The 18,380-nt window shown below is 49.7% G+C and overlaps 1 protein-coding gene across 1 annotated transcript in view; it reads left to right on the top strand.

The window, feature by feature from the left end:
- Positions 1–1,452: 1,452 nt before the first annotated feature.
- KCNB1 (potassium voltage-gated channel subfamily B member 1) overlaps positions 1,453–18,380 on the top strand; it is a gene marked incomplete at its 3' end in the record, with an annotated part of 102,754 nt that continues 85,826 nt past the window's right edge. Inside the window, exon 1 of the mRNA XM_082600474.1 lies at positions 1,453–2,107. Coding sequence (XP_082456600.1) covers positions 1,541–2,107 — 567 coding nt within the window. The 5' untranslated portion in view covers positions 1,453–1,540. The remainder of the gene's footprint in view (positions 2,108–18,380) is intronic.

Genomic DNA, 18,380 nt, shown 5'->3' on the forward strand with positions numbered 1-18,380 from the left:
GCCCGTCCGCGCCCCTAGCCTCGGAGAGCGCGCTCCGGCCCCGCAGCGCCTGCTGCTCCGGCGCGTCGCCTGCCCGTCCGGCGTAGGCCGGGCCCAGCCCGGCCCCGGGTCCGCCGCTGCCCGCGGGCGGGGGCGCCCGGGCGACCGCGGCGATGCGCGGTCCCTGGCCCCGGGAGGCGGCCACCCTGGGGGTGAGTGTTGGGGCTCGCGGCGGGGGCGCAGGGGGACGCAGGAGGGGGTCTCCCCTGCCGCGGTTCGGCCTGTTGGTCCACGCAGGCTCCGCGGTTTCAGGCTGGGGGGTGGGGTGGGTGAAGGGCCTGGGCCCGGGGAGGTGCGCGATCCGCATTCTGGGGTGAGGGGTTAGGGCGTGAGCTTCACATGCCTGGGGGCTCAGAGGAGCCCCTGAAATCCCCAGTGCGCGGAGAGAGGAGGGCTCGTTTTGAAAAGGCCAGAAAATTCAGCTCACTTCCCCGCCTCCCACCTCCCCCACCCCTTCCCTTCCAAGCCCCGGGAAAGGCGCAGAACCCGGAGTTATAAAAAGCCACCGCAGGAGAGGAGCGAGGAGGAGGCGGCGGAGGAGGAGGAAGAGGAGGAGGGGGCGGGGAAGGAGCGAGGGGAGGACGAACCAGGTGCATCTCCAGGACTCTGCTCCCCCCTCCTGCCGTGGGGCAGGGGGCGCAGAGGGAGGGGCGGGACCCCGCGCAGAGCTTGGCTTTGCGTCTTCAGGGTTCACCTCGTTGCCGGAGAGACCTCAAGAGATGCTCCCGTGGCTTGGGGAGAGGGGTCGCTTCAGGACAGCGGGGCTTCATGACCACCCCGTCTGTTGTGACCGACAGGTGGGCACCTGAAACCCTCCGGAATTCTTCCCGATCTTTAAAGGTTTAGAAAAAGCAATCCCGCTGCCACCCCCAAGCCCTCAAATCCTAATTATCTCGGAGCGGGGGAAGGAAAAGATGAGCAGTTAAAAAAAAAAAAAAGTTTTCTCATGCAGCTCCCTCTTCTCCCCATTGCGGGGCCAGGTCGGGGACTGGACGGGGAGACCTAGGGAGAAGCGAGTTTCAGCACTCGAAGGGGCGGACAGCGCCCCAGGCGGCCGGGTCGGGTCCCGGCAGCAGAAGCCCGGGGTAGGGCCTCCTGGGCCCCCGGGGCGCCTCTTGGGGACCCTCTCCCCGCCCCGAAGGGCGGCCCCTCCCTCCAGCCACGGGGTGGGGCGGGCTTCAGCACCGGCGCGAAGGACAGCGCCCAGCCTTTCTGCGGGCCTGAGCGGCTTAAGCGCCGGGAAGGTCAAGGCCGGCTGGGGCCCGGGTGGAGAGGTGGGGAGGGGCCGCGCACAGCTCCCTCTTTGCTGACCAGCGTCTGCTTTCTGCCCCGCAGCCGTCGGGATGGAGGTGAGAAGACGGCCGTGACGCGCTCCCGCGCGGCCCCCTGCACCCCCAGCAGCCCACAGCGCTCCCTGCCCCCCTCCCCCGCGGCGGCTGGCCTTGCCCTCCAGTGACAGCGGCCTGGGGGGGCAGGGGGGGCGGGGGCGGCCGGACCAGCGATGCCGGCGGGCATGACGAAGCATGGCTCACGCTCCACCAGCTCGCTGCCACCCGAGCCCATGGAGATCGTGCGCAGCAAGGCGTGCTCGAGGCGCGTCCGCCTCAACGTCGGTGGGCTGGCGCACGAGGTGCTCTGGCGCACCCTGGACCGCCTGCCCCGCACGCGGCTGGGCAAGCTGCGCGACTGCAACACGCACGACTCGCTGCTGGAGGTGTGCGATGACTACAGCCTCGACGACAATGAGTACTTCTTCGACCGCCACCCGGGGGCCTTCACCTCCATCCTCAACTTCTACCGCACCGGACGGCTGCACATGATGGAGGAGATGTGCGCGCTCAGCTTCAGCCAAGAGCTCGACTACTGGGGCATCGACGAAATCTACCTGGAGTCCTGCTGCCAGGCCCGCTACCACCAGAAGAAGGAGCAGATGAATGAGGAGCTCAAGCGCGAGGCAGAAACCCTACGGGAGCGGGAGGGTGAGGAGTTCGATAACACGTGCTGCGCCGAGAAGAGGAAAAAGCTCTGGGACTTACTGGAGAAGCCCAATTCCTCTGTGGCCGCCAAGGTGAGTGTGAAATCTAGGGGCTGCTGGGCTGGGGCATTCAGCCTGTGTCCCCAGATCGAGGACCACGGCTGGGGGGACTCTGGCTTAGTTCCCAAATGTGAAGACCAGAAAAGAGGAAGGGCTATGGCTGAGATGTCAGAGGTGAGGACGAACGACCCCTTCAGACAGTTCGTTTGTGGCACTGGCCACCTCATCCTTTTATCATTCAATAATTTATACCCCAACTTTGTGGGAGAAAAGGATTTACAGAGACTTATGAAAACCCACAGCAAGAGAATGGACACTGCAAATAAAAAGGGCACAGAGAGACAATAAAGCTTTGGGATGGAGTAAAGTTGAGTTTGGTCTATTCTACATAATGCTCCCTTGTGGAGGCCCAGACCCGGGCTGGAGGGGGGTCACCCTGCAATTTTAATACTTATCCCTATATTTATAACCTCATTTTGCCCCAAGAAGGGAATGAAGGCAGCTTACAGACATACGTGGAGGGCATTGAGACACTGTCAGGCGGTTTTAGCATAAGTGAGAGAAACGAGGCAAAGGGACTCTGGGGGGTGGGTGTGTGCGTGCATGACGCATGCAGCTGGCTGTGGATGCCTGTGGGCGAGGGGTCACCCCTGGTTTGGTCTTTCTTAATTTGGTGAGTTGATTCCAAGAATGGTTTGATGCAGCTTCTAAAGATGCTTTGGCTGTTGGAAGAGGATGTAAATTTCGAAATAGGAGAGAAAAAAAATGAGGCAATGTGAAAAATAAAGCAGGAGAAAGAGGCAGGAATGGGTCCAATCACACTGGGTAGGCCAGGGAGTCCTGTGTGCTCTCAGGTAAAAAAGCAGAGGCTGTAAGGGACTAAGAAAGGATTGGGGTGGGGGCCAGGCCAGGCCAGGAGGTCATTTGTTGATGAGCAACTTCTCTGTGTCAGGTTGGGACTCAGGGATGCCTCAGAGAGGTGGGGGCCTGTCTTCACGTGGTCAGTGTGCTGGGATTTGGGAGTAAATGACAACACCGTGTGTGCAGTGCTCTAAAAGAGGCCATGCGGGACCCAGGGGGAGCCCAGAACAGAGAGGTGTTGATGTCAAAATCCAGGAAAACTGAGTTGGGAAAGATGTGTTGAACATAACTCATTCTCTGAGTGCAGGGCCAAAGAAGGCGGGGGCAGGTAAATGTATTTATGGCGAAAGGAAAAAGAGAAGAGGAAGTCTACATACCAGCCATGGTGTATTAGCTAGGGCTGCCTCCTGTCCAGCCTGGCCTCTCACTGTGGGTGCTCCCTGGCTCAACTGCCCCCCACTAAAGGCCCACCTACAGGGCTGGGTCTGGAGCGGGGTTTGTGGGGTCCTTTCTCCAGATCTGTCTGCCCAAGGAGAGGCCTTTGCGAGTGAATGTAGGACTGAGTGGCTGGTTGGAGGGTGGAGAGAGGCCCAAAGGTTTTCTCTCTTCCATGTCGACTCTAAAGAGGACAGGGAGATTCCTAGGCCTGTTTCCTCTTCTGTGGGCTGCCTCTGGCCATAATCCTGCCCCAGGTTTCATGTCCAAAAAGCCTCTCTCTTAAGACATAGTCACTCACCCTTAACCGGCTTAGGATCAACAGACTTATTTTGCTATTTCCAGGCCTGACACGGGTTCTTCCCCTCCACACCTGGTTTAGACCCAGATATGACTCTCCCTCCTTCCTGCCCTGTCCCTAAGACAAGAGGGGTAGAGGAGGGGAGGGTCACTTCCCCAGAAGAAGCAGGCAACAGGCTGTGTTTGGGTTGGTGCCTGACAGCTAGGCAAGTAGCTCAGGCTTGCAAAAGGCGCTGTTTGGGAATCAACAGCTTCATCTCTCCCTCGGGTTAATCCGCTCACAGGGACGAGTTTCATGACCTCTCTGTGATCCTAGGCTGGGGCTGCCGGCTAGTCCTAGCAGATGGACGACGGCCTAGGATATTCTGCAGCCAAGGCTGAAATGGTGAGGCAGGCAGGCTCATTGGCCCTCAGTATAGAAAACCTGCCATTGATCACGTATCTACTGTGTATGAAGTATAACAACACATTTAGCCTTATACCAATTCTCTACTATTATCCCACCTTTCACAAAGGGGGAAGATCAGAGAGGTTAAGTAACTCACCTAAGGTCGTGTGACAGGCAAACAGGAGGAGCCAGAAATTCAAACTCAAGTGTGATTTTGAAGGCACTGTTCTTTCCATAGTGGTTAAGTACCATAGTCTCCTCCGCAGTCTCCCTGCTTCCACCTTTGCCCCCTGCAATCCATTCCCCATTCGGCAGCTGGAACGAGCTTTTCTAAATGTATATTGGATCACATTATTCATCTGCTCGAAATGCGCCAGAGAGGTTTCCCATCGCACTCAGAATAAAGTCCAAACGCTTCACCATGAATCCAGCTTCATGACCTCTCTGAGCTCATCTCTTCTCTCTTCACTCAGTTTCAGCCCCACTGGCCTCCTTGCTGTTCCCTAAACAGGTCAGGCTTTATCCTAACTCAGGACCTTTGCACTTGCTGTTCCTGCCGCCTAGAATTCTCTTCCCCATATTGTCCCATGGCTGGCCTCATTCCTCGTAGGAGCTGGCCCCTGCTCAAATGTCCCCTCCTCTGAGAGACCTCTCCTGACCCCTGTTTAAAACAGCCTCCCTCCCCTTACACTCTGTCACATCTTGCAGTGTCTTTCCTGCACAGGGTTTAAGCACCATCTGAAATTATACTTGCTTCCTTGTGTTTCTCCGTTTCTCCCCCACAAGAGTATGAGCGTCAAGAGTGGTATTCACTGCCCTGTTTCCAGCACCCAGCGTGGTGCCTGGCACAGAGGATCTCCAGATAACTACACGTGGAATGAATGAATGGAGCAGGCAGTCAGTCAGTCACTGGGTCTCAGGGTCTGGGAACCTGTCATTCCTTCCTCCCAGCCCACCTGCAGCCCAGTTCTCTGTGCCTCTGGCCTCCTTCAATCGTTTGTTCTTTGCCCTTCCCACCCCCATCCAGCCCCCCAACTTGGATGCTTTGCTTGTCAGAACAGAAAGGCCTGTAGAAATTTCTCAGAGATCACAGAATAAGAAGTCAAGTGGAGGATCATTGCTGGGTGATTGTGAGATACAGAAATGACCATACCTCATATATTTAAGAGCAAGGACAGACCTGGGTTCCAAGCCCATGTTCACCCCCTCCCCAGTTTCTGGCCTTAGGCAAGTTCTTCACCTCTCCAAGCTCTAGCCTCCCACCAGCTAGCCTTCTAAAGTATAGATAAAAGGCCCACCTTGCAGGGTCATCATGAAATCATGTTGGTCAAAATTTAGCACAGTGCCTAACCCACAGTACATAGGGCTTATTGTTATAAATAATAGGGGGCAGAGGCCTTTCTCTATGCCTGGGTGGCTGAGTTGCAGCAAGCCCTTTCCTTCTGATAGCGGTCCTGGAAGGCTAAGCTGCCACTGTTAATAATTGATGGATGTTCTGGCAACACAGAGACAAACCAAAGCACAGGCCCTCGCCTTCCCCGTCAGGGGAGTGAAAATCAAAATCCATTAGGCAAAGGGCAGTGTGGTTGATTCTTGTTTGGAAGCTGGGGTCAGCTTCATCAGAGTGACATGATTGCAGTGCTGGGCCACCACTGAGTTTCTGCTTTCTGGGAAAACTACAGGCTTTTCTCAGTAGGAGAGACAGGGAACTAATTTGCCAGGCCAGGAGTGTCTGTGGTCCCTGGAAAAGTCTCAGGGTTAAAGCCTGAGATAATTTCCAGAGTAGCTGCTGTTTATTGTGCCAGGCACTGATTAGTGATACTTTATATGCACTATCTCATTGAAGTCCCTTCAACAATTCAATCAAAGTAATCTGCCAGTTTGGGCTATAAGTCACAGATAGAAACATGGAAGTGGCTTCTGTAAGGAGGAAGATGCATCTTCTCACTTAACGGAAAGTTCCACGTAGCTGGTTTTGTGTTAATGATTCCATGATGCCAGTAGAATTCTAGATTCTTTCTGTCCTTCTGCTCCTCCAGTGCCTGCAGGTGGCTTGGTCCTCAGGCTGGATGCCTCATCTCACAAAATGGCTACCTAGTTCCAGCCTTCAAATGTAGACACATGATATCTGACCATTGAAGAAGAGCGTGCCCTCTTATGTGCCTCTTTTTTTTTTTTTTTCTGCAAGGCAAACCTTTCCCAGCAGCCCCCTGGCAGACTTCTTTTTAAATCCCATTGGCCGGCATCAGGTCACATGCTCATGCTCTATCTGCAGGGAAGCCTGGAAAAGCGCGTCTGGCATTTTCAGATGAGGGAGGGAATGGATTTGATGAGTGGTATTAATATTCTTTTATAAAGAGGAAATGGAAGCTCTGAGAGGGGCAGTCACTTGCCAGAGCTCACACAGCTAAGTGCTCAGTCAATATTTGTTGAAGGAATGAAAATAGCAGAGCAAGGGTCTGAACCCAGGTTGGTCTGGTTCCCAAACCTGTGCTGCTTCAATCTGGAATCTTGGACAGCTCATTCAAGCTCTCGGAGCTTCAGTGAGCTCATCTGCCAAATGGTGATGGTATAAGTGCCCACCTCTTGGGACAGTTTTGATGATTCAATGAGATTTCAGATGTTGAATGTAATTTGCAAATGGAAAGTACTTTATACATATGAATTAGTATTATTATATTCCAGTGTGAGAGTATTCTTTATTTAGAGACTTTGGTCAGTACTTTGCCCACCACAGAATTAAAAATCAGCTCTGGGGACTTCCCTGGTGGTCCAAGTGGATAAGACTCTGTGCTCCCAATGCAGGGGGCCTGGTTTCATTCCCTGATCGGGGAACTAGATCTTGCATGTATGCCTCAACTAAGAGTTCGCATGCCACAACTAATACCCAGTGCAGGCAAAATAAATAAATAAATAAATAAATAATATTTTTTTAAAAAGCCTTCCCCCCCCCCTCAAAAAAAAAGATTCAGCTCTGGAGTCCAACAGATGTGGTTCATTTCTATGTTGCTTACCAGGAATATGACCTTGGGTAAGTTCCTTTCCTCCTCTGAGTGTTAGTTTCCTCCTCTAGAAAATGAGAATTATAATGGAGCCCGCCTCTTAGGGCCATTAGGAGATAATTTGCATAAAGAGCTTAACCCAGTGCCCGGCATGTAATAAATGTTCTATATGTGACCACAGTGATGATTAGTATTATCACCGAATTCCTCTTCTAGCTACTCCCCTGGTTGGCAACATCCCCTATTCCAGTGTTGTTGATTGTAGGATCACCGCCTGCCCCCTTGGGATTTCATGCCGTTAGTGTGATGATGCTTCTACTTCCTTGACTTGATCCAGGAGGGATTCATGTTTTATCATCAAGAAAAATGAGGGAAACCAACTCAGAATCCATGGGGCCCCTCCAGTGCTATGAATCGTCTGGCTGAGGCTCTTGCTGGCCCGGGTCAGTCATCCTGGATGTTTGTATTGGGTTGGCCAAAAGTTCGCTCAGGTTTTTGTTATGGAAACCCCGAACGAACTTTTTGGCCAACCCAATATGCCAGAGATTCAGAATCCCGGCTGTGGGGTCACACAGACCTGGGTTTGATTCCCAGCCCTGACATTTCCTAGCTCTGGATTTTGGACAAATCATTTCATTTCTCGTAGCTTCCATTTCCTAATCTGTAAATGAGGATGATAAGCAAAGCTACCTCCCAGGGTTGCCTGGAGGATTAAGTTTGATCGTGCATGGAAAGCACTGAAGCCACACTTCATAAATCCAGTATCCTGATTTGATAAGGGGAAACACGGAGGATGCTTCAAGGACTTGCCTGGGTCACAGAACAAGTTGGGGAAAGATCAGGGACCAGGATCATACCTGGGCAGCTGGTCTCCCAGGGGTTTTTGAAAGGCTACAAAAAGCTAGAGATTGTGAAAATGTTTAGGAAGGACAAGTGCTGGCCAAATGAGCAGTTTGGCCAAAGCTTAATTAACTGAAAGAGAACAAGCACGCATTAAGCACCAACCCCATACCCAGCAGTATGTGTACTTCCTATACTTGATAGTGTCGTGGATGGGAGCCCTGATTTTAGGGCTGCCCAAGTTCAACCTGTCGTGGATGGGACCAAGTTCAAAATTTGACTCCCCTGTTACTCACCATGTGACATGTGACAAACTACTGCACCTCCATGTGCCCCGGTTCCTTCAATCATAAAATGGGGGCAACAGCAGGGGCTGCCTCATTGAATCACCACCAGAATTAAATGAATTAATGCATGCAAAGCATTTCAAATAGGGTTTGACGCGTAGAAAGCCCTCAGTAACTGTTAGCGGTTTTTTTGTTTTGTTTTGTTTTTAATTGTCGTTTCATTTAACCCTGCATACTCTCCTGCCAGATAAATAAGATCCTTTTCAAAAATTCATTATTCTTATACAAAGATACATGCTCATTATCAGGTGAGGTTACATAACTTTGCTCAATGTCACATAGGCAATTGGAGCAGAACGGGGACCCAATCCTGATGGGGAAGATATGGTCAGCGTCCCACCCATATCCTTTTAGCTCTTACCTTTTCAGTGCCACTAGCCCAACTCCCAGCTGCAAGCACATGCAGTTCTTTGCCTAGAAGCTTCCTCTGGCCTGTGGAGTTCAGTAAAGAGAGGGAGTTAAGGCCCTACCTGGAGGGAGAAGCCCTCAACTGATGACTGATGGGGAAGGTGTATAATACTTCAGCTCCCTCCCCCTGGATGGGGATATAACTCAGAGGTTCATGGTCCACACTGGCCCTAGAGTTCCTCAGCAGAATTCAGCCCCAGGTGCCCACAGTGGTTCCTTGCCTGATAGTACACTCGTTGGCCTCTTCCCTGTCTCATGTCCCCTCTCCCCTACCAGTGTTTTCTAGGATCACTTCCTACATAAGCCACTTTACTCAGATCTTTATCTTAGGATCTGCTTCTAGGGATGCAACAAAAGACCTGTGGGAAACCTCAAACTCCTATCGGGGATCAAGCTTGCAAGAAAAAATTCCAGGGCTGGTTGGGCTCGGTCAGCCTCATTTCCAGCTCCTGGAGGAAATAAAAACAATAGCAGCCGCAGCTACCACTGTGCCTGACGCAGTGCAAGGAGCATTAAATGCAGTGTGGTATCTGATTCCCACAGTCACCTCACGAGGGAGGGATAATTATCCTCATCTTACAGCTGTGGAAACTGAGGCCCCGAGAGGTGAAGTGGCTGGCTCAGGGTCACATAGAGAATGGGAGGACTGCGAGCCCATGATCTGGCCTCTGTGCCATGTGAATGACCTTCAGGAAGTGAGAAAAGAGCTCCAGGATGCCTCTTCACCTTGGTGAGAGGCCTTCAGCGTCTCCCTCCTAACTTGGGAGTGTTCCTGGCCCCAAAGACTACGGGATGGGACTATTGGAGACACAGGGTTAGCATTAAGCATTATTTTAATGGATAATTTAAATGTTAAGATAAGGCCTTACCTTCTCCCTGACATGGGATATTCTTGATTTTGGTGTCTCTGGTAGAGGTGGGCTCGACCGGATGGGGGCAGGGGCAGAGGCACACCCCTGCCCCCAAATTGGAGGCGGGTGGGGCGGGAGCCGGAATTCACATGTTCGTATCCAGAGCACCAGTTCTCCTTTAAAATTTCCCTGATGACATAAATAGCAAATAAGACTTAATGTTACCACGTGAGACATATTCCTGCGGGTACGGGTATGGCCTGGGTTCCAATTCCACCCCCACTGCTTCCTGGCGGTATAAGCCCACAAGTCACCTCACCCGTGCTGGGAATGGGAATAAGAAATAGGGCACACTGGGCTTCCCTGGTGGCGCAGTGGTTGAAAGTCCGCCTGCCAATGCAGGGGACACGGGTTCGTGCCCCGGTCCGAGAAGATCCCACATGCTGCAGAGCGGCTGGGCCCGTGAGCCATGGCCGCTGAGCCTGCGCGTCCGGAGCCTGTGCTCTGCAACGGGAGAGGCCACAACAGTGAGAGGCCCGTGTACAGCAAAAAAAAAAGAAAAGAAAAGAAATAGGGCACACTTCACAGAGCAGGGTGCTCACCACTGTCTGAACATTTGGGTCACCTGAGCTTCGACAAACACCCATACCTGGACCCCACAATTGAAACAATCTCTGGGTGATTTCTTTTTTATTTGTGGTAAAATATACATAACATGAAATTTACCATCGTAACCAGTTTTAAGTGGATAGTTCAATAGTGTTAAGTATATTCACGTTGTTGTGCAACCACTCTCTAGAACTTTTTATTTTGCAAAATTGAAACTCTGTACCTGTGAAGCAATAACTCCATCCCCACCCCTCAGCCCCTGGCATCCATTCTTCTACTTTCTGTCTTTATGAATTTGACTACTCTCAGTCCAGTATTTGTCTTTTCATGACTGGCTTATTTCACTTAGTGTAATATCCTCAAGGGTCCCCTATGTTGTTGCATGTGTCAGAATTTCCTTCCTTTTTAAGGCTGAATAATAATACATTTTGTGTATATACCACATTTTATTTATCCGTTCACCTATCAGTGGACACTTGGGTTGCTTCCACCTTTTGGCTGTTTTGTGAATAATACTGCTAGGAACGTGGCTGTACAAATATCTCTTCGAGACCCTGCTTTCAGTTCTTTTGGGTGTATATCCGGCAGTGGAATTGCTGGATTATGTGGTAATTCTATTTTTAATTTTTTGAGGAATCTCCATACTGTCTTTCACAGCAGCTACACCATTTTACATTCCTACCAACAGTGCACAAGGGTTCCAGTTTCTCCACATCCTCACCAACATTTGTTATTTCCTGCGTGTTTTTGGTTTTGTTTTGTTTATCGTAGCCATCTTAACGGATATGAGGTGGTATCTCATTGTGATTTTGACTTGCATTTCCCTAATGATTAGTGATGTTGAATACCTTTTCGTATGCTTGTTGGCCATGTGCATATCTTCTTTGGAGAAATATCTATTTAAGTAAGTTGCCCACCTTCTAATCGGGTTGTTTGTTTTTTATTCTTGAGTTGTAGCAGTTTCTTTATATATTCTGGATATCAACCCCATATCAGATATATGATCTACAGATACGTTGTCCCATTTGGCAGGTTGCCTTTGTACTCTGCTGACTGTGTCTTTTGAGGCACAGAAGTTTTAAAGTTTGATGAAGTCCAACTTGTCTATGTTTTCTTTTGTTGCCTGTGCTTTTGGTGTCAGATCCAAGAAGTCATTGCCAAATCCAATGTCATGAAGTGTTTTCCCCATGATTTCTTCTAAGAGTTTTATACTTTCAGCCTTGCATTTAGGCCTTTGAGCTTTGTTTACAAACTTTGGGACTCTCATCATTATCACTAACACATTTCTAGAAGTCTGACTCTCATCTGCTTCTGCCATGCTCTGGGTGCAGGATGTCTCTGGCTTTTCAACCTCAGCGCTGTTGACATTTGGGGAGGGATAATTCTCTGTTGTAGGGGGCTGTCCTGTGCATTATAAGATGTTTAGCAGCATCCCTGGCCTCCACCCCCTAGGTGTTGCATGAAGAGTGGGCATTAGAGAAATAAAAGATGAGCAGCTGCCAGGAGGATGTTGCAGCATTGCAGTCAAGAGAAGACGGCGGGGGACTCCCTGGTGGTCCAGTGGTTAGGACTTGGCACTCTCACTGCCGGGTCCCGGGTTTGATCCCTGCTTGGGGAACTAAGATCCCCCAAACCACACGGCGTGGCCAAAAAAAAAAAAAGAGAGAGAGAGAGAGAAAAGATGGCAGCTTGGAAGAGGGAAGTAAGTCAGTGAAAGGTGGCTGGATTGGGGATACATGTGGGATGTGGGGGCGGTTCCTGGGCAACCACAAAACCTCAGCTTCCACCAGCAGCCACAGATGCCCAGTCCATGTGACGGGTCTTAGGGCCTGGCCACTTTCTAGCTGTGTGTCCTTGAGCCAAGTGGCTCAGTTTCCCCATCTGGAAAATGGGCCCAATCACAGCCCTTACCTTATAAAGAGGTTGTGAGGATTAGATGATGTAATATAGTAAATAACAATAAACAGATAACACCCACAAGCTCAATAGCAGCTGTTATTATTAGGATTGGTCGTATTCATTTATTCAGTAAGATTTATTGAGCACCTCCTATGTGCTGAGCACTGTCCTAGGTGTTGGGGACACAGCACAGAGAACAAAACAAAGATTCCAGCCCTCATGGCACTGAGATTCCAGTGAATAGAGAGATTAAGACCATTCAAAAAAGAAACAAATACAGATACTTCCTGGAGCTGAGAAACTGTGAAAAACAAATCATGAGACAGTCAGAGGAAGATGAATGCTAACTGGATATTTGATGTTATGGCGGAATGAATGCTATTTTTTAGGTGTAATAATTGCTATTGTGATTATGTTTGGAAATATTCATATTTTAGAGATACATACTGAAGTATTCATGGATGAAATGACAAGATGAAATAAATATGCAATATTTTGGTTGTAACAGGTGACACGGAGAAAGGTCAGCAGGGAAGGGAGCGGGAGTGTTCGGGTGCAGGGTGTTTAACCAGGATGGTCAGGAAAGGCCTCACCAAGAAGGTGCCAATTAAGCAGAAAACTGCAGGAAGGGAGAGAGGGAGGCATGTGGACTTTGGATGGGGAGAGTGTTTCTGGTGGAGAAAACAGCACGTGCTAAGGCCCTGGGGCTAGTACACATCTGGGGCAGTCAAGAAACAGCCAGGTGGCCAGTGTGGCCAGAGCAGAGTGAAAGCAGGGGAGCTGGGGAGGTAAGATCAAAGGGATGACTTTGTTGCTGTTGGACTTTGGTCTTTCCTCAGAGTCTGAGCCTCTGCACTGGCCTCCCTGCCTCCAGGGGTCCCCTTCCAGTCCCTTCTCTGCAGGGAACCCAAGCCATCTTTCTCAAGTGTAACCTGCTCATGCTAATCATCCCCTTCCAAAAACCCTTCCATGGTTCTCACTGCCCCCAGAATAAAGTCCAGACTCCTCAGCCTGACCTTCAAGACCTCAGCCAACCTCTCCACCTTCGTCTCCCCCTGTCCTCTGTCCATGGTACCCTCTGCTCACACCACACCCACCTTCTTGCATTCCCCGAATACACCATCCTTCCTGGGTCCTGCTCCACACTTCTGCCCAAGCTGAGTCCTCTGCTTTGCACCCCCTTCTCCCTCTTGTCTGCCTGCAGCCTCTCTCTCCTCACCCTTCAAGGCCCAGCTTCTCCTCCCTCCACCACCCACATCTCCATCAGGCAGCACTGCCTGCTCCCTCCTCTGTGCTCCAGAAACCTGATGTTCATAACTTCCTTGCACAAAACACTCTGAAGACTAGCTTATGAGTTTTTCTGTGGATGCCAGGCCTGGCCCACAGAGAGACAGGAGTGCTTAAGAGAGCAGGCTCTGCAGCCCGACTGCCTACATTCAAATCCTAGCTCGATGATGATTCAAGCTGTGTGCCCTTGGGGGAATGAATTTCTCTGGGCTTCAATTTCCTGATCCATAATTTGGGGAGCCTCCTAACAACCAGAGTAACAATTCTATTTCTTTCTTTTTTTTTTTGACCGCACAGCACAGCTTGTGGGATCTTAGTTCCCCAACCAGGGATTGAACTCGGGCCCTCGGCAGCGAGAGCTCAGAGTCCTAACCACTGGACCTCCAGGGAATTCCTGTGACAATTCTATATGAAGCACTCAGCGATCCCTGGTACTCAGCATGTGTTCAGTACAAGTTAACCATTGCTGTTATTATTAATTTTTATTGTTGTTTAGTGTTAGTAAACAATTGTTGAGTGAATGAATGAGCAAACTTGCATGATCTTATGGTGATTGATCAGAGGGGTCTCCCATACAAGGCAAGGGTCTCCCAGGTGTATCCCCTCCAATCTCCTCCCACCTTCCTTATCTCTACCTGCCCTCTACCATCCCCATACTTCCTGGGCCAGGAAGAAGTGACTTCTGGCCTTCCATTCACAGCGAGGAGGTGCAATTGAATTAGACACTTGAGGTGTTCCTTCACACCCTGTCTGCTCCATTTTTGCTCTGCAGCAGGGCTGGTCTCCACCATAATTGCCCACCATGGCCTGGCAGACAGACACTGTCTTTGAGAGAATAATGTTATATTGGCCAATTCCACATCATCTTTCACATCTGCCAGGTAATGCACCTGGAATCAAACAGCTTCTAAACATAGAGCATTATATTTCACTAATTGCTACCCAAGGCCCATCCCTGAGTCTTTCCAAGGTCTGTGTGATCCCTGTGGCCCCTTACCTTGGCCAGCATTGCTTCTCCGTGTCTTTGTAGACCCAACTGTTCGTACCGAAGAGGCAGTGCATGATCGCCCTGCCAGGGGCATGTGAGAACAGAAAGAAAGGTGGGGATAAGATAATGTTGGGGGACTTCCCTGGCGGTCCAGTGGTTAAGACTCTGTGCTCCCAATTCAGGGGGCATAGGTTCGATCCCTGGATGGGGAACTAAGATCCTGCATGCCGCAAAGTGTGGCCTCAAAAAAAAAAAAAAAGATAATGTTGAACCAGCCTTCAACATGTCTAGAATTCCCACTGAATAGATCAGTTTTCTTTTATCTCTTATGCTGTGGGTATGTTTACACATGCCTTATTGTTCCTTGAAATACTGACCGAAATTTGATTCAGTCATTCCCTCCTATTCCTGGGACAATCCTATTGGATTCAAAGTTAGTTTCCTTTCTAGGCTTCTCTGGTCCTTCTAAATTCATGTGGGTATATGTGCATGTTTTGAGGTCCTCCTTCAATGCCACCTGTTGTCTGTGTGACAAACATTTACTGCATGTTACTATATGCCAGGCATTGTGCAGGGTGCGTGAGAGGCACTTGTGTATCTATTGGTTTAGGATTCCTTTGGTTGTGGGTGACAAAAATGCAGTTCAAATGGACTTAATCAAAAATAAAAATGTAATTGAAAAGTCTTGGGTTAGGTAGGGCTTCAGGCAGGGCTGGATCTGGGGCTTAAATATATCATCAAGAATTGGTCTCCAATCCATCTAAGTCTCCTCTTATCCATGTTGGCTTCTCAGCAGGCTGTGCAAACATGGCTGGAAAGACAGCACCCAGCAACTGTAGGCTTCCATCCTGGGGAAAAAGCAAGTCTCTTCCCCAATAATTCCAGCAAAATCCCAGGGCTGATTTTCACTGGTCCATCCCTAAGCCAATCACTTAGCCAGGTCTGGGTCACACGACAATGGCTGGTTCTGAGTTGGGACTGAGAATGGGAAAGAGGTGGTTCTTCAAAGAAAAATTGAAATACTGTTAGCAAAAAAAGGAGAGAATAAATGTAAGCTGGCAAAAATAATCCATAGCCATTATGGAGTTTATAGCCTGCTGGAGGGAGATAGGCATTAAACAAATAAAAAGTTAAATGAAAGAATAATCACAAAGAGTAATATGTATGCTGGGAAGGAAAGAAGGTGTTTAGATAAAGAATAACAGGCCAAGGTCAAAGAGGAGTGCGGGTGGCCCTTTCTGAGAACCTGAACTTGATTTCTCTCCTTCCTGAGCCGCAGAAGTGATCTTCTACAAATTCTGTTTCTACCTCTCCTGCACCATTTAGCATGCTCCCTCGTGTATTCTGTTTTCTTCTAGACTTGTATTACCGCCCCAACTAAAGCAGGATATTCTCAAAATCTAGGACTGTATCGTACTCATTTCTGTGTTCTAAAGCAGGGTAGGCTGCCAGTTTTGTAAATAAAGCTTTATTGGAACATCAACACGTTCATTTACCTATTATCTAGGGTTGCTTTTTGGTAACAACAGCATTTACAGGGAAAGTTTTCTGACCTGTGTTCTAAAGTCACCCCAGGGCCTGATGCAGGGGAGGGGCTGGCTTTGTCAGAGGGGGTTTGTTGGAGGACTGGAGGGAGGGAGGGAAGGCACAGTTAGCCCTGTGACCTTGAACAATCACTTAACCTTTCTGGGCCTCTGGCTCTGTATCTTGCAATGCCAGCTGCCCTTTCTCATCCTTCAGATCTTGGCTCATATGTCACCTCTTCAGAAAGGCCCTCCCTGACCTTGAACAACCAGTTTGGACTTGGTGGCATTTCCACTCTTTCAATGATAAAATGTCTCTCTGGTTTATTTTCAGATTAGGCCCACTTGGGAGGCAGGTGTCCTTCCCCTCCTCTTCACCAGTGTTTTTCCTCCTCTCATATGCCATCTCCCTGGGAGGATGAGTGGAAAGAGCTCTGGCTTGGAACTCTGGAGGCCTGGGTTCATAATCCTAACACCACCACATATGAGCTATGAGACCCAGGGCAAACAGACCCATCATCTCTCTGGGCCTCAGTTTGCCTACCTGGAAAATGGGCATGGTAACTTGCCAAGCAGGACTACTGGAAAGACAGGTGCACTCATCTGTGCCAGAATGGCCAGCACTGCGCTGGCCAGGCACAGATGCTCTGTTCATGTTGTTGGTTTTCCTTCTCTCTTCCTTTTGTCAAGAGGGAGAGAGGAAAGAGAGGCTACCCCAAACCTTGCCTTAATCGGCCTCTTATGACACCTTTGCTTGCTTGAACCCTTCATGCAATGGCTGTGCCAAGGCATGACTGGAGACCGGGGGGCTTAGACCCTCCCCCCAACCTTCTCCCCAGTCTCCATCACACCCCGCATCCGTTGATGTGGGCACATGGAGCCTTCTCCATCTTACATAAAGCTCCATGCAAATGCAACCCAAGGCAAGTCCCCTAATTCCCCTCCCCCTTCCTTCAGGTTTCTACCCACCAGTACCCACCCCCTGCATAAAAACTTTAGACTCTTGCTGGCCTCACGACTGGGAGGATAAGCCAATCCAAAGAGGTGGTTTTCAACACTCAGTTAAGGAGGCAGGAGAGAGTGGTGGGGACTGCGGTGAACTGGAGCATATGTGCCCATCCAAGGAGGCAGCTGCTATTCAGCTCGAGGCTGGATTCTGCGTCCAGACTGGGTTCTGGGCCCAGCCAGAAATTTTAGCTTTCACTGAGATATTCACATTTTTCAATGTTGCCAAATAATTTTTTAAAAATTAAAAACATTTGAGTGAGCCAAACAGAACACGTCTGTGGAGCACATTCAGCCTTTGGGGCTCCACTTCTTGACCCCTGCAGCATAGAACCTTCGATGGCTAGAAATAGCAGGGGGTGATCACTTCTTGCCTCTGAGACACTCCCATCCGGAAGGGAGTGGGGAGGAAGGGTATAGAGCCTGGGTGTCAGAAGTAACAGGTCCCCTCTCCCCTCTCCTTACTGAAGCACAGCACAGGGTGGCAAGTGTCTGTTGAATGAATGACTGTCCCACACATGTGGGACTCCAAAGCTCAAGGCAGCCCATCCCCGGTGAATGACAACATAGGTCAGGGAAATTCACAGCTAAGTCCTAAGTTTATTAGCTAATAGGATCCTAGGTCCCCCTACCCAAACTCCAAAGAGAGCAGGAGGAAAAATCTGCTGAAGTGGCTGGGAAAAGCACTGAATATTGAGTCAGCAAACCAGACTGACTCTGAGTCTCAGGTTCCTCATCTGTAAAGTGGGAATAATAAATTCCCTGGGGTGGTCCAGAGGATGCAATGAGATATAGCATGTGAAGTGCTCAGCAAAGTGCTGCAAATAAATGTGAGCCAGTGTTATTCATACTGTTATTTTCATCTTCATCATCATCCAAGCCTCTGGCTTATTTCTGGGGGCTGTGGGCCTGTGGGAGAGTTTATTGTGTAGAATTCAACTTTATATCCTTATGAGGTGATGTTAGCTCTGCAAATTCAGGCTGGAAAGCTTGGGATTTCAGAAATTCTTGGTAGAGATTAGGGTGCCTGGGATTGGAATTCTGGTGTTCAGGGTTGCAATTCTGTCACTCAAGATCACTGCTGTGGTTGATGTTCATTCTTGGAGCATCGCCATTCAAGGTCACAACTCTGGGGTTCAAGGTCAGAGGCTGCCATCCAAGGTCAGAATCCTCAGAATTGTAATTGGACCCAAGGAGTACACGGCCAGAGTGTTGATATTTGTGATTGAAAACTCCAGCAGACAAGGTTGGAATGCTGATGTTTCAGGTTGGAACTCATGGTTGGAGTTGGAATTCTGAGGTTTCAAGGTCAGGACACTGACCTTGGCATTTGTGATCAGAATTCTGTCAGGCACATTCGGAACGCTGTTGTTTAGAGTCGGAACTCCTATTTCCAACGCATTATTTGTGGATCTCTTCCCTTGTGTGTGTCATTACTGCTCAGCATCCCCCTCTGGCAGAGTTCCTGAAGAAATGCAAACCACAGAAGGTTCCCAAATCTCCATTTAGCCAGAGGGGTTCTGTTACACCTCTTTCTGTTTCTGACGCCCATCCACTCGGGTG

Source organism: Mesoplodon mirus (genome assembly GCF_964341445.2).
Source record: "Mesoplodon mirus genome assembly, chromosome: 15".
In the NCBI taxonomy this organism is placed as follows: domain Eukaryota; kingdom Metazoa; phylum Chordata; class Mammalia; order Artiodactyla; family Ziphiidae; genus Mesoplodon; species Mesoplodon mirus.